The 17,471-nt window shown below is 37.2% G+C and overlaps 1 protein-coding gene across 1 annotated transcript; it reads left to right on the forward strand.

Moving 5' to 3' along the window:
- The first annotated feature begins 39 nt into the window (after window positions 1-39).
- Window positions 40-16,890, forward strand: QRSL1 (glutaminyl-tRNA amidotransferase subunit QRSL1). The gene is made up of 11 exons (XM_081944872.1): window positions 40-189; window positions 2,634-2,793; window positions 3,857-3,955; window positions 5,315-5,411; window positions 5,503-5,679; window positions 6,581-6,756; window positions 6,857-6,969; window positions 10,123-10,315; window positions 13,316-13,433; window positions 15,117-15,322; window positions 16,567-16,890. The coding sequence occupies exons 1-11, from the start codon at window positions 154-156 to the stop codon at window positions 16,776-16,778; spliced, it is 1,587 nt and encodes a 528-aa protein (XP_081800998.1). The 5' UTR covers window positions 40-153; the 3' UTR covers window positions 16,779-16,890.
- Window positions 16,891-17,471: the final 581 nt, after the last annotated feature.

The following is a 17,471-nucleotide window of genomic DNA, read 5'->3' on the forward strand; positions in this document are numbered from 1 at the left end:
CTTTGATGCTGTGAGCGTTGAGCCAATCAGCGATCTCAATGTTACAAAAGCTTACCAACATGGATGCCCCCATAGGTTCCTTCCCGAGTGTCAATAACTGAAGTTCATATAGCGAGGAAGGTCTGCGGGTCCCTCGGACTCTTCCATCCCGGGATGCCGGGCAAAATGCTGCGCGCCTCGATCCGAGAGGTGCGTCGTTGTTGTTTTTGGCTCATCTGGGAGTTATTTCTCTCTCTAGACCTGGGTTCTCCGCCTGCATTTAAATAGTATAGTGTAACCTTTATGGTCGTTTTACATCATGTATACAACGAAATTGGTTTTAGCCTCACTGGTGCAATCATTTGGGGGAGACGCTTGATGTTCCAAGTATGCTTGGCATACAAAGGATAGAAAATCAGATAATTCAAGACTCAGTATTGCGTGGTGGGTAGTGCATTTCTAGCAATTTTTTTTAAAGATTGCTGCTGTAGTAAGGGTAAGATAACGGATGTGGGTGGTAGAAATCCAGATGATCAGTAGATGACAACAAAAAGATATGGAAAGTTCAGATAGTAGTTCTCACGATTTTTGCAGGGCAGCCTGCAATCTTGGCAGTGCAAAAAGAAACCATAGATATCAGTAGTACACAGACACACACACACACACACACACACACACACAGACTCAAATCGTTACTTATAACTATTATCAACATGATACAATTGTTGATAATTATCAGCAACATGATAATAAATATCTTAATGTCTCACTAAATTCATACAAAATAAACCATCTATTTATATTTACATAAGAGTATAACCCGTACAGTTTATATAAGAGTAACCCCCAGTAAACATATTGAGGCCCTCCACGCACAGGATTATGCTATTTGTAGGTTATTTGTTTAGCATACGGCATATTATACATAGACTAACAATATAAATGTACATTTCATTTGTAGGCATATTATGCTTTTTTCAATGTGATGATAATATAATATTCATGTTTGCAAACAGGAAGCTGGATATGTACAAAACTGAGAGGCTGCAAGGGATTCCATACCGTATTTGGCTACCTGATACTACCATGTTGTGGTGATGACATGATTTATTGAAGATGTATTAGTATTTGTAGTTAAAAATGGAGCATAGTCTAAGATACCAGTGGGGAATTGATTCCCCAAAAGCAGTACAAAATTAAAAAATCTAATCTAGAACAATTCAGGTGGCGTTTTAATACCTAACAGAGCCTACCTGTAAGGAGAGCCTTCTTTTGCAGAATATATCAAAAATTCATTTATTTTTACATAAATAAGCATAGGAAGTTTACCATTACATTAATATTCTGAAATGCATTTATTTGTGGATCTCTTTTTTATTGCCTTGGCAAACACACACACACACACATATCTATACGCAAGCACATACATACATACATACAAAAGGGATGTGGTGGCTCAGTGGCTAAGACGCTGAGCTTGTCGATCAGAAGGGTCGGCGGGTCGGCAGTTTAAATCCCTAGTGCCAGGTAACGGAGTGATCTCCCAGCTTTGTCCCAGCTTTTGCCAACCTAGCAGTTCTAAAGCATATAAAAATTCAAGTAGAAAAATAAGAATCACCTTTGGTGGGAAGGTAATAGAGTTCCATGGCATTTAGCCATGCTGGCCACATGACCATGGAGACATCTTTGGACAGCACTGGCTCTTTGGTTTTGAAACGGAGATGAGCACCGATCCCTAGAGTTGGGAACAACTAGCACATATGTGCGAGGGGGAACCTCTCTACACACACACATACACACACACACACACACACCCCTAGTGATTTAAGGCTGAAACTGTATGTGAGAATAACCTTGAGGGAGTAAGGGAAGAGATGCTGCCTAAAAAATTATCAGACAAGAGGAGGAGATCTTAGTTGTGTAAATGGTCAGAGAAAGACCCGTTTAATGGATCAGGCAATTGATAACGTTCAGCAGGAGATTTGTGCTTTCAAATTTGCAAGTTTTTGTTAATGTGGTAATATAATAAATGAAGTAGAAATAGCTCATCTGATTGTATTTCTTGTCTGGTTTACCTGGAGGGAAATGGTAGAAATTAATTCATCAGCAAATATTTAGTGTCTCTGGAACTCCCAAATGAATACTTAAAAAGGGTTGAACCTCATTTTTCAGCTAGCGTTCTAAGAAATGTCATAGTTCTTTAACTCAAGTTTTCTCCTCTTATCATTTGTCTTGGTTTCAGATATAGCACATGTTAATACAACCATAGAAAGAAATGTTTTTTTTAATATAATTTTTTTTCTTTATTCAGAAAGAAATGTTGTGATTAAAGATAACATATTTTATGAAAACTTTTGGTTCTACTGACCTTGGGGTTCAGTGAAAAAGAATAATCTTACATAGACATTTACCTTCCTGGTACTATGGAATTGATTCACGATACAAATTTTTGAACTAATTGAACTAATTCTCTACTAAATGGATATTATATGGGTGTTTCTCTTTTTTCTTTACTTTCTTCCTTTCTTTTCCTTTGCATTATTTAATGTATTTTCATCATCACAAGTTATATAGGCTCTTTTCACTGTATAACTACAGTGTACTTTTTCTGTTCAAATTATTATACTTCTTCCTTTTTTTCATTGTCATTTCAGATTTCTGCAGCACTGAAGAAAGGCCATGTCAGTTCAACTGAACTTTGTCAGAAATGTCTCTCGTTAATAAAAACTACCAAATTTCTTAATGCTTACATAACAGTAATCGAAGACACAGCATTAAAACAAGCTCGAGCATCAGAAGAGAGATACAGACAAGGTAAGATACTACTACCAAACAGTTGCTCTCTCCTAAAATGGTTAGCCTCTGAACCTAATATTTTTCCTCGCGAGAAATAATGAATAATTATCATAAGAAATATACTACTAAGTTATTTTATTTATGCAACAGAAAAATCTCACTTCTTTTTGTTTAAAGTAACTGTCTATGGAGGTTCTCTGTTTAAAGTAATTTTATTTTTCTCTGGGTTTCTCAGAGAACATGGCCCACATATATTTACTGGGTTAGATGTTATCATGCTTCACAGGAAGAACTTAATTTTTGATAGCAGGCAGTTTTTAGATTAGATGTTGTGTTTTCATACACATTCCTATCTGAGAGAGAGAATTCATTGTTGAACCTATGTATCAATATGGACTTCCAAAATAATCTAAACTTACTTCCCTTTACCTAGAGTTGTAGTTCACAAAAGAAGCCATAATATGTATTTAGCATGATTTACAAACCCAAGAATAGGGCTTATTATGTTGTATGAAGCAAGCCATTATGGCTTAGTCAACATATTGTGCATACAGGTTATCCCTGAATTGTGACCATTCAAAGTTGCAGTGGATCTCTCCAAGACTACTTACAACCCAGTTTCAAAGTTCCACTGGCAGCATACACACACACATACACACACCATGCCATGATCCTATTTTTGACACTTTGCAACCAATCCCCATTTACAGCTATTTGCAGCATCCTGCAGTCACATGATCACACTTTTAACTTTTTTGGCTGTAAACCAGCATTAGCTTACGATTTCAAACATCCACAGGGTTCAGTGGGTTTGCTCAACAACCACTGTGTTCTTCTAATGACCTCTGCAAAAAGGGTTGTTAAAGTCAGACACATTCATGAGGTAATCTGCTTAATGATTGCCATGACTTACAACCATATTTCTCAGCTTAGTTACAGTTGTAAGTTGAGGCCTACCTATGTGGTTTGGTGAAGTCATATTTTATTGTATTTTTAAAAGCCTTATTATTACTAACAAAATACTCCCAAATAACTCTGACAAAACACTGATTTAATTATCCTTCTATTCTTCATAATGAAGGTCAGCCATTGGGTGATTTAGATGGTATTCCTGTTGCTGTGAAAGACAACTTTAGCACTGTTGGCATTGAAACAACATGTGCATCCAAGATGTTAAAAGGTAAAGTAGATTTTTTTTTAAAGTCCAAATTTAGAGCTCTGATTCTTAGTGTCTTAATGGTATCACATTAATCTAGGAGCTTTAATTGTGAGGCCTTCAATCATTTTGATAGCAGTGCCAGAGTTTTGTCATAAGTTCATCAAATTCAAAATAATATTTCCCTACACATTTTTGAATGGAAAAGTAATGGAAAAAGGTAGGGAGAAAGTCCAATATAGCTAATAAGAACATGCAGTTGTTATTTGGCCATAAAATGCAGCCCCCTATGATTTTCAGACATTCCAGACTAATCTTTTTAGTCTTCAACTGATCTGTGTGGTCAGTAAGTGAGCAGGAAATTGAGTTCTGTCATTAATAGCAGGAAATCAAGGAATTCGTTCCCAGTACCAACTAATTCAAACTGCTGATTTTCTGATGCTATGGGCAAGACAGCAACAGGATTTAAAAAAAAATATTTTTTTAATGTAGAAAGATGGAACTATAGATAACTGCCTATCATTGAGACAGATCATGGGTTCATCTAACCAAGTTTTAACCATGTTCAGAGCAGCATTTCTCTATGCTTCAGAAACAATTTTTTTCTATCATTGTCTCAAGTAACAGATTGACGTTGAAGTTTTGCAAACCACATGCTGTAAGACTGGGTCACATTTTTTATTTGTGGAGTCTGCTTGGAATGATTGATTTCTGCATTTTTTATTTAATAAATTTGTTGCCCATCTCACTGCAAGGTGGCACTTTTTATATTATACTTTTTGTTCCGGGCAATTTTTTTGATGTACATACTTATGTCGTTGTAACAACATAACTTGGTAAATTTCAATTGGAATCTGTGTTATGTGTTATGAATTGAGTGTTATTTTTCTATGGAGTAGCTCCACTAGCAGACCTGGATCCTTTTTTGCAGCCTTACCCATCTGCATTTTGCAGGAAGAGGAGAGAAAGGCTACATTGTAAAAAGCAGAAATTTGCTCCTGTGATGTAGATGTAGTCCAAAGTACAGCACTGATTTTATAGTTTGAACTTCTCTCGCGACAGTATATCATAATAGAGAACTGGATTGGTGCAGTGATTAGAATGCAGTACTGCAGGCTACCTCTGGCTCACATGGCCAGGAGTGTGATTCCTTCCATCATGATGGTGCTTGAGGTTGACTCAGCCTTCCATCCTTCCGATGTCGGTGACGTGAAGACCCAGATTGTTGGGCCGCGACATGCTGACTCTGTAAACCGCTTAAACTACTGAAGACTCAAAAATCAGTAAGATAGATGAATAAAACATTGTTGCAATGGTAAAACACACTCTCAATTATTACAAGATAGAGTCCCTAGCCAATCCTGTATTTACATTTTTTTTCAGGTTATATCCCCCCATACAATGCAACAGTAGTTCAGAAATTGCTGGATCAAGGAGCTGTACTGCTTGGAAAAACAAATCTAGACGAATTTGCCATGGGGTAAGTTGAATTAGATTCTGGCAAGATAAAAAATAGCCCGCTTAATAATTCACAATCCTTAAAAATTTCCTTTTCGACTTGCTCATCCTAGGTCTGGAAGTACAGATGGGGCCTTTGGGCCAGTGCGGAACCCCTGGAGTTATTCAAGGCAGTACAGAGAAAAATGCGCACCGACCCCCCCTGCTCAACACGAAGATACCGGCTGGCTGATAACTGGAGGAAGCTCTGGTGGCAGTGCTGCCGCGGTATCATCTTTCACATGCTTTGCGTAAGAGTGTCTCACAATGTTGAATTTAGAGCATCGTAATACAGGTGGTCCTCGGCTTTCAACAGTTTGTTTAGTGACCATTCAAAGTTGCAATGGCAATGAAAAAGAGACTTATGACCAGTACAACTGTTATAGCATCCCTGTGGTCATAGTGATCAAAAATCAGATGCTTGGTAATTGACTCATACCAGTATTTATGACGCTTTCAGTATCCTGGGGTCACATGATCCCCATTTGAGACCTGACAAGCAAAAGCCAGATTTAGTTAGCAACAGTTTGACTAATTTAACAGCTACAGTGATTCACTTAACAACTGTGGCAAGAAAGGTCGTAAAATGGGGCAAACTCACTTAACAAATATTTCAGTAACGGAAATATTAGGTTCGATTGTAAGTCGAGGACTACCTGTAGCACGGCTAAGTACCATTTCAAGTTCTTTCCAAGTTATGATGGAATTAAAGATACATTGGAATGCAAACTTGCCTCTTCTGACAGCTGAAAGATGAATGGTCCAGTACAAAATCTAAAAAATACTGATTGGTTACACACATCTTAAGTTTAGCTTGTCTTTTTCTGCCTCAGCAGATGACAATATCTGGTCAATCTTGTCAGGTCAGACATACTTAAATCGTGGATAGGAGGCCATCGATAAATTTCAGAGCAGCAGGATAGGGTGAAAATAAAAATAAAAAAATACCAGAAAAAGGTAATGATAAAATACCTGTGTGTGTACTGTTGTTGAGAAAACTCCATGGAGTCCTTGGGAGTTAACTGGAAGGAAATGTAATTAGAGGTGTATTCATTCATTCATTCAAAAATGGCTTTCAGATGGCAGATATAAAAGAAGATACAGTTTTGTATTTGTTTCTGATTGTCATGCTTTTTTAAAATTCAATTCTAGGGCTCTGGGATCTGACACAGGAGGTTCCACAAGAAATCCAGCCTCCCTCTGTGGAGTTGTTGGTCTAAAGCCCAGCTACGGCCTCATTTCCCGCTATGGTCTCATCCCACTTGTGAACTCGATGGACGTCCCAGGCATTTTAACCAGATGTGTTGATGATGCAGCGGCTGTGTTAGGTACAACAATGATATGTTTCCTTAGGCATTTCTCCCAAGTTAGTGTACTTTAGCAGTTCCCTTTTTCCGGTTATCTCATGTGCCATTCCATTTCTTTCAGGTGTTCTTGGCGGGCATGACCCGAAAGATTCAACCACAGTGCAAGATCCCTTTTGTCCATTTCAGCTACCTAACTTGATAGATATGAAGAATCTTTGCATTGGGGTTCCTAAGGTAAATGGGTGCATGATTAGGGAGCATTAGGCTACATTAAATGTAATACTAAATTGCATTAATTAAGAAATTAGTGAGCATTAAGTTAGTGAGCACTAAATATTAATTTATATTAAATGAAACATGTGAGCATACCCTTCTGTCTTTGAGTCATGTTTTCAACCTACACAAGTAATAAAGCCAGTACGGAAGACAGAAAAACTGTATCTCTCCAAGTCTTGCTGGAGTACAGCTTCTGCCAGTCTTAAGATAGGTTTATAGGTTTAGGTTTAGGTTTATTAAATTTATAGACCGCCCCCTCTCCCCGTAGGGGAGATGATGAATAGTCAGAGATAGTGGGGATTTAATAGGAGTTCCCTTACACAGGTTCCTTATTCCTAGTTTAATGAGTTTAACAAGCAAGAAGCAGAGTCTTGATCCCGGCAAAACCCATTTATTTACACTGTGAATTCCTTTCATTCACAGTCCACAAGGCTTAGCAACCAGTCTTTCAGAGGGTTGTTTATTAAATACAAACCGTATTTTCTTTGGCGAGCTGCTAAATAACTAGTTCCAACTGCAGGGCAAGGCAAAACATGGCACAGAGTCTCTTATAATTAAAAAACAGAACTTTTCTCTCTTGACACGACTAAATGAACTTATTGTTTCCTGCAAAAGCCCACTCCCCATTTGCTCCTCTTTTGTTTCCTATGGAAGGGGCCAATCACCCCAAGGTGTGGCTTTACTCTTAAGTCGACCCTGCTTTCTTAATTGTTCTTGTCTTCTGGCAGCTCTGCGCATGCACACACTGGGAACAGGATCCAGCTGTTCCTCTGCCTCGCTGCTGCCTAGCTCCCTCTCTGCCTCCAACGCAGAGCCCTCATCTGAGCTTTCCTCAGTCCTCAAGACTGGCCCCTGTTCCTCCCCAACCTCCTCACTGTCCGACTCTGTTGCCAGCTCCACAGGCTGTCGGCGAGCCACAACAGTAACTCCAGATATTACTAAACTAATCTTGCAGGATCCAATCTGGGTTGGTTACCGGGACCAAAATTTGAGAGAGAAATTCCCTAAAGATGGACTCCAGCATGAGTCCGAAAGCTCAGGAGACTAAATCTTGGCTCCTACTGGCCAACCCAAATTGGATCCTGCAAGATTAGTTTAATAAAATCTGGAGACACATCTACTACACCTGGTGACTGACCCAGATTGGATCCTGCAACATTATCCTAGGACACATATATTTGCCTTTGTTTGTAAACTAATCTTCCCAGCTGCATGAGGCACTTACTGGCAAAGGTGATAGATGCTAGAAGTTGTAGTTCTCAACGCATGAAGAGCATCTCCTATTTCAAGAATAAAAACATGTTTTGCATGTTTTAGAGAGGATTGTGAAATCTTTGGTTGTATTGTGATAGCTTCAAATACCTTTCTGTCTTCTGAAGAGATACATGCCAGTGCCAGGGTATAAATATGAAGGAAATATGTGGCATTTTTCTTTCAAAACTTTTTTTTTCCTTTACAAAAATTTAAATTTCAAAACCAAAATCTTGTATTCAAAACTCATGTTTGTAGATAATGAAGTTCACATTCTGAACATCAGACCAAAGGCTATGATTTACCATTTTTCCATTCATTACTTAAATGAATTGAGAATTGATTTTTTTAAAAAAATATATAAATATACAAATTTTTCCAAGGGCACTCTTCAGACATCCAGAATTTCACCTCCATAATTCCCAGCCACAAGGCCATTCCCGAGATTTATGGGAACTGGAATCCATACATCTGGAGAATGTCCAGATTGATGGAGGCTATTAAAAATAATTCACTATACGGTTACAGAAAGAAAAGCATGTGGAATGAATAAACATGGTATTGGAACATGTTAAAAACATGTCCTTTATTTAGCAAAGAGCAGGGCTGTAATAGCAGCTTACTTCCATGTAGCCTCCGTTTGTTATTGGCATTTCTGCAGATTAATGTTCTTCAGAGTTATTTGTTACATAAACAAAAAGAGAGTGGCGCTTGGTTTGATAATTGCGTAACAGAAGAACTTAATATTAAACCTTGCTTTGTAAATTTCTACTGGTTCCAGTTAGCATGTGTTTGTTTGTTTAACAAATGTATGCAAATGTGACTCTAGACTGCATATAATACATAAAAACAACCAACGAACAAATCATTAAATAAAAGCAGAAAAAAAAATAATCCAAGATAGCGGGAGAGAAGACTATCATTGAACATGACACTCATCTCAGAGGAAAAATGGCATTCTGTATTCTTCAAGGGGAGCCCCATGTAGAGCTCATTATAGTAATGTGTTCTAGTGGCGAGCAGGGCACGAGTAACTGAGTAAAGCCACCGTTTAGATGTATGTATGCTCTTCTAAAGCTTCTTAAGCCTATTTTGGGATTTATGAAATGTCTTAGAACAAGTTCTTAGCATTGCTATAAATTCCATATGACTGCTATTACTTAATATTACTTAATATCATTCTTGTTCCCCGAACAAGGGCCCATGTTATCCCAGGATTTTCCAAAAATAAGTTAACTCTGAGATAATTAAGTATAATATCAGACTCATGGCCATCTTGGCTGCCCTGTATAGAGCACTATCCCTAATACAGGTAGTCCTCGAATTACAACAGTTCATTTAGTGACTGTTCAAAGTTAAAAAGGCACTGAAAAAAGTGACTTAATGACCGTTTTTCACACATGACTTTTGTATACAGCCGCATGATCATGTGATCAAAACTTAGATGTTTGGCAACTGGTTCATACTTTTTTGACTGTTGCAGTGTCCTGACAAGCAAAGTCAATGGGGAAGTCAGATTTACTTACAATCACGTTACTAACTTGTCCACTGCAGTGATTCACATAACAACTGTGGCAAGAAATGTCATAAAACAGGGCAAAAACTCACTTAACAAATGTTTCATTTAACAACAGAAATGTTAGGCTCAATTGTGGCCGGAAGTCGAGAACTACCTGGTACAGAATTAGAAATAAGATATAATCCAGGGAGAAATTTTACTCTCAAACAGGACCTTTCATTGGCATCCCACATTTCACTTGAGTGTGTTTGACATTTTCAGATCAGACAAACCCTACGAAATGCTGCTGGTTGTGCGTAACATTCTTTTTCTTCCTCCCTCCCTCCCTCCCTCCCTCCCAGGAATACCATACTGCAGGTTTATCTAGTGAGACTCTAGCCGTGTGGTCCAAGGCAGCTGACCTCTTTGAGAGAGCTGGAGCTAAAGTGATGGAAGTGAGCCTGCCCCATACCTTCTATTCCATTGTCTGTTATCACGTGTTATGTGCAGCAGAGGTAGCTTCTAATATGGCTCGATTTGATGGTCTGGAGTATGGTAAGCCTTCTCACTGCTGAATATTAAGTTGTCTCTTAAATATTCACATTTAGAGTAATTGCAACCAAACACTATGTAGTAAACATCTTAATAACAAAAGATAATATATTATTAAGAATGGTGGTTCTTCGATTGACAATTCATTTGGCAATAAGGGGCCTTATAAAATATTACTTCTAGGTAGCCTTCAATTGCAACATTTTTCTAATAACTTGTTCATCTGCCTAATCCTAAGGAAGCTTTCCAGGTACAGCACTGTGACAAGAGCTGCATTTAAACAATGTGTAAACCCTACACTGTTATTTGTAAAAATAAATAAATAAATAACCAGTTACCCACAACCAGGTAAAGCAAAATCAAATCAGTTATATCATAGCTTAGTATGGTATGTGAGAGAGACAGTTTGGTCTTAAAAGGCTATGTGCAGAAACCCAAGTTCTAGTCTTCCTTTGGGAGGAATCCGATATCTGGTATATTTCCTTAATCTTATGCTAAAAGTTGAGATAACAACAGGAAAAAATTGATTTAATATTTTATGAATATGAGCAATATTCTGAGACATTGCAGGAAGTTGTTCTGCAATCTTTTTGTTTTGAGTGAGTCAAGTATAATTCTATTTCTGATTGTGGATTTGTTGATAATTTGTCACCTAGCAAAAGCATAATTGGAAATAATGGCCTCAGGAATTAGAGAAAAACAGTACCAGGATACAATAGGATTAGAGAAGAAAAACTCTACATTAACCTTTCTTACAGTATCTCATTTAGGAATAAACATAGAAAATATTCAGACCTGGGCGGATAATCTAGTTAATAATCTAACTTGAGAAGGTTCAGCTGCAGAAAACTGCAACAGTAGAAGATTTTGAAGAAGTCTTCAAAAGAAAAAAACAAGAAAGCCCAGTTGACTTCTGGAAAAAAAAAACAGTTTTGGAATAGAAGATTTTGATTAAAAGTCAAAGCCAAATATTTTAAAATCCATCAACCTGGATGAAAAGAAATATTTGAGCTTTCTATGTACACCTGTCTATGAATCATATCATATAGAATGAGGATAATGAAATAAATGTGGATCCACTAATATGTTCCAGAGTAACAAACAACTTATAAAGAGTGAGCCAACTCTGAACCAGTAATGAAATAAATGTTTAATTATAGGTGACCAAGTCTGGGCCAAAGCCTTTTTATAACAAGAAAAGTCTCATTGATCTGAGTTGAGACTTGATGAATGGTGAAAATAACTATTACGTTTTTGGAAGAATGTTTTTATCTTGAAGGAAATATTTTCTGAGGTTTGTCCTTTGAGGAGTGATCTGATTGCAACAGAAATACACCCTTAAGCTCAACTGTGATCCTCTACTCAACTAAAAAATGAATATAGGGTTACTGAAACTACGTAATTCTGGATCATTCCTGCTTGATAACATTTTCCCTTGTGCATATTAAGTTCTCTGAGCACTGATATTGTCAATTCAGCATCTTGACCATTAAATTTTTGTGTCCGGCATTTGATTGAAGAGAGGAATGACAAAGCTAGGAAATATTGCTTGCATTCAAGATATTTATTTCGATGTATAAAACACTGCATTGCACAGTTGAAGTAACAGAGCCATTGTTTGCTTAATGCCTTGTGCTGTGCTCATTTTGGAAATACTTCATTCTAAATTTATTTATGAGATGTGATGGTGCAGTGGTTAGAATGCAATACTGCAGGCAAATTCTGCTGACTGCCCGCTGAGAACTATGAAGCAGTAGATAAGTGTAAGTGATATTGCTATTTATCTAAAACATTATAATCAACTCTGGGTGGCTCCCAATCACAAGTTAAGACAACATACAAAATATATTGAACTATAAAACTAAACATATTAAATCATTAAAAACAACAAAAACCTGATTCCAAGTCAACCTACTAATGTTGTATTAATGATGTACTAATCCAATTTCATTGTATACATGATGTACAATGAAAATAAATACTATGTGTAATTATCCAATCTTATCCCAGGGCTTGGGGGGAAAGCCAGGTCTTATGGAAGGCTGGGAGGGTAGAGGCTGTGCACCTCAGAGGGCAGAGTGCTCCAATGGGCAGGAGCTGCCCTGGAAAAGGCATGCTTCCTTGCTTCTCCATTAGATGGCAGTATTGAAGGGAAAGGACTAGGACCTTGTCGGCTTAATGTTTACCAAATCCACAATGATTGTAATATGATAAAATATGGAGCCCCAGTATATGTGGAGCTCCTTTCTACTGTTCAGTGGTTCTGCATGGAATTATTTAAGAAGTTTTCATAACTTGCATTATTGAATAGGGATATAGAAAATGTAATTTGATTATTACATATGGAATAAACTAAGGTACGATGAAGCCTATTTCTTGTTCATTTATTTCACATATCTTTTTGTCCTTGTGGAAAAAGCAAAGTAGGAACCAAAGTTCCAGACAAGCCTTGATTTCAAATCTTGGTTTAATGTTGACACGTAAATCTTTCAATATATTAACCAAAGTATACTAGGTAAGGTATCAGTGGGAACTACACTTAAATTTAGCGCGCTCTCTCTTCTCTTCTCTTCTCTTCTCTCCTCTCCTCTTCTCTTCTCTTCTCTTCTCTTCTCTTCTCTTCTCTTCTCTTCTCTTCTCTCTCTCTCTCTCTCTCTCTCTCTTTCCTTCTTCAGCAAGAACCAGAAAAAAGAAACAGACATAAAAAGGTCACATTTATTCATCTTTGGGGAGGATTTCCGTCTCTTTGTACCATCCATTTTGTGCAAGAAGTATTTAGTGAAGAAGGTTCAGCTCAAGTCCTTCTAACTAGATCAGGTGTCAACTGTTAAAACCCATATAAAATGTTTAGCTTTTGGGCTGATGAATAAATGAAATGTAACGGGTTTATCAACAATAAGAAGCTTTGATAGCCCTTTATGCTGAATGGGATCGTATAGTTTAATCAGCTTTGAATATTTTAGGGATGTATTTGTCAACTGCTGAATGCCTCTCCTTTCGCAGGGCATCGCAGCAGTGCCCAGCAGTCCACAGAAGCTTTGATTGCAGCCACACGCCGGGAAGGTTTTAATGATGTTGTGAGGGGAAGAATTCTATCAGGGAACTACTTCTTGCTGAAACAGTAAGTTACACACATTTTAAGGCTCAAAAGTTACAAAACCGACATTTTATTTGTTGTTCAATTAAGGGAGAAACTACACAAGATTTTTTCATCTTGCCAAATCAGCTTTTATCATTATTACTGATTTGGCTTTTGAAATAATAGATGGCAAAATTCTTACATAGGCAGCCCTCAATTTACAATCACAATTTACCTACTTGTATATTTAAGTATATCTATATTTTGTATTCATACTGTTTTAATATGACTGTACACCGCCCCGAGTCCTGTTTAGGAATGGGTGCAGTTTATAAATTAAAGCTTATTATTATTATTATTATTATTATTACAACAAGACAGATGGTAAGTGAGATTTATCCCATTTTACACAGTTGTTAAGTGAATCACTGCAGTTATTAAGTGAATCATGTAATTAAATGAATCTGGCACCCTCCATTGACTTTGCTTGTTGGAAGCTGGCTGAGAAGGTTACAAATGATGATCACATGACCCAAGGACGATGCAACCGTCATAAATAAATGCCCATTGCCAAGCATCTGAATTGCCAAGCATCCGAATTTTGATTACGTAACCATGGCAATGCTGCAATGATTATAAGTAAGAAAAACAATGATACGTCACCTTTGTCACTGCCATTGAAACTTTGAACGGTCACTAAACAAAGGGTTGTAAATCAAGGACTACCGGTATCTTAAAATTCTGGATAATCCAGTAGGTCCAATGGGTCAAGAATCTATTTTATTTGCTAGGGGAACTCCCAATATGTGGAAAGGCAGACTTGTTTACTAAATCCTACCCTTGCAGCCCCATTAAGATGACTGAGCAAAAGGAAACTTCCAGTTGTGTTAAAATTTATATTCCAAGAATTATTTTATACCGTATTTTCCAGCGTATAAGATGACTTTTTAACCCTAAAAAATTATTTCAAAAATCAGGGTTGTCTTATATGCCATGGGTAAGAAAAGCCATACCAAAAAACCAAAACAAAAGAAAAAGCAATGCCGCCAAGCAAAAAGCCGCGCCACCACCAGTGGATGCGCCGGCCTTTCAATCGTTAACCTTAGTGCTCCTCGCCTGGGCATGTGGATGGATGAGCGCTGGGATGGCTTAGTAAGGTCTGGCTGGCGGTCTGGAGGAGGAAGGCGCTGAGCTCAAATTACGAAAGCCCGGCAGCACGGAGGCCTTCAGCCGGCTTGTGGGCACCTGAAATTAGGGGGTCATCTTATACGCCCAGTTGCCTTATACGGCAGAATATAGGGAATCTTTAAATTAGGGGCACATATAGCTCCTAATCCCCAAAGTTCACCCATTCTTTTAATAAAAACCTTGAAGGCCCCCAGATGTTACTAAACTGAAACTCTGAGAGAGATGAGTGGTTAAAGATAGGAACTTTAAAAATAAATAAATAAACTTTCAACATCACTAGTAAGCAGAGTCAATAGTGATCATTGCTGGCACTGAAGTTTATGTTCATTGATTTATGAGTCTCAGTGGCATAGATGGGTGATATCAGGAGTTTAGAGATGGCCTGATAATAAGTTCAAGAGTGCAAGATCTGGGAGTATCCCTATAGTTAGAATAGTTAGCTTAGGGAAGTTCAGTATGAAAGTTTTTAGGGCCACCAATATAATGGCTCACTATACATTTTTGGTTTCTTACGGGAGTTCCTCCTTTCCCCTTTAGGAATTACGAGAAGTATTTCATCAAAGCTCAGAAAGTGAGAAGACTCATAGCTACTGATTTTGCAAAACTCTTCCGTTCTGGTGTGGATATACTGCTCACCCCAACTACCTTGAATCAGGCTATGTTGTATGAAGAATTCATCAAGGAAGACAACAGGACTCGCAGCACCCAGGATGATATCTTCACTCAGGCTGCCAACATGGCCGGTAAAAAAAATTGAAAGTTTTTATTGTAGACACATTTTGTTTTGTGAATTGAAACCAGGCAGCCATTGTTTTGTTGAATTCTAAAAGCTTCCAACATTCTGGAAAATCTGGTCCTTTACAAAACTTATTCACTGTAGAGATTCCCATCATGACACTGTAAATGACAATATTTGTTTTTATTTATTTATTTAAAATATCCTGTAGGCTTTCCCCCAATCTTCTAGTCAATTTTGGGCATCTCCCAGTGAAAAGTTAAAAGAACAAAGATACGTAACCCTATTAAACCCTATTAAAAATTAAACACATTAAAACATTAAATATAATAAAGAGCAGGTGCCAAGTCAGACTTCTAATAGACAGTCAGATGTGATTGACCTTGGCTTATTTGATATTGCAATCTTCTTGTAGCTATTCAAAGTATTGCCAATTGACACTCTGTCCATGTTTGCGTAAATCCCTATACTAGGTCAACTTAAAAGTTTGCAAAATTATATTTGATTTTCTGATTATTATTTTTTACATGATCTTGATTGGACAAAACTATAATCCAAAACAAGAGGGAGAAAATATGTAGTGAGGTTTATGCCATGAGGAGTTTTGGAGGTATATGTAATTGTAACAACTCCTGAAGTTTAGTTACACCAGTATTCTGCCAAATCTCGATCAATTATGTCTTTGAGCATATTTGTATGTAATTTTCTCAATTAGCAAGTATGAGCAAATAAATACATGGTTGCCAAATTTACTCATTTAACAAGGGGATAATTTGTTGGAATGAAACCCGCATAAAAAATCCCAAACATTTTCAAGTGATTAGTTTATCCAAGTAGGAGTTAGTGGATAATGAATGAGAAATTAAATTCACTATACTTGGAACTCTAATCTGAGGCTATAATGATGAATAGTTAGGAAGAATATTTGAACTTCAGAATGATGAAGTTGTAAAGGACAATTTGCATCAATCATATATATTCCAAGACACTAAAGATCTGGGGTTAAATCATTATATTATCTAATCATAAGTAGTTATTATCAATGCTTATAAAAGAAATGTTTTAAGAAGAAATGAAGGTTGGGTGTTTTTATCTTAATTAAATACAGCTTGAAAAGCTACAAAATCAAATTAAATATTTGCCTTCAAGAGAGAGAGAGAGAGAGAGAGATGCATTTGCTTTAGTTTTTCTGTTGTACTGTATGTTCCTTATCAGATAATGCAAAGAAAGAAATGTTTGTTTATCTTTCAGGGTTGCCAGCTGTAAATGTTCCTTCAGCCCTCTCAAAAAAAGGCTTACCGATTGGATTGCAATTTATTGGCCAGGCTTTTCATGAGCTTCAGCTTCTCACCGTAGCCAAATGGTTTGAAACACAAGTACAATTCCCTGCCTTAGACCTAGAAGGAATCATGGATCCTCTTGATACCATGTCTCACCAGGAGAAGTCAGCATTTTTTTCATGAACAATGATGGGACACTTTATTATTTACACAATAAAAAAAGATTTCGAAAAATACAAATCTCTGTGTATCAAAGCATTCAGTGTACTATTTTTTTTAATAAATGAAGCACTTCTTATTAAGGACTAAAATACAGAGTTAAATTATCCAGGTTATTTATTGAGCAATCACACCGTTTTCGAGTTTAGAATTGATCATTTCTAAAACACTGTTAAATAAAAGGCTAGTTGATTTTTACAATACAGTAGTTAAATTTCACAGATGATTGTTAATGTGAGTGAAAAGGGTTGACGTGCTAGGCATATGGGCATCATATATAGGCAAAACGTGGGTACTTAATTCAAAACGCTAATAGTGCAAGCAAGATTTAAAGAGGAATATGATATGACTATCAGATCAGCCTTAGTGTTCCTTGACTTTTCATCTTTTTGACTGAATTTCAAGTAAACTGACTGTCTTGCAGATTTTTTAATGAAGGGAAGAAGTTTGCCTCTATGTTCTTCAATTCAATACAATACAATACAATAGTAGAGTTGGAAGGGACCTTGGAGGTCTTCTAGTCCAACCCCCTGCCTAGGCAGGAAACCCTATACCGTTCCAGACAAATGGCTATACAACATCTTCTTAAAGACTTCCAGTGTTGGGGCATTCACAACTTCTGGAGGCAAGCTGTTCCACTGATTAATTGTTCTGTCA

Source organism: Natrix helvetica (genome assembly GCF_964273705.1).
Source record: "Natrix helvetica genome assembly, chromosome: 2".
NCBI lineage: Eukaryota > Metazoa > Chordata > Lepidosauria > Squamata > Natricidae > Natrix > Natrix helvetica.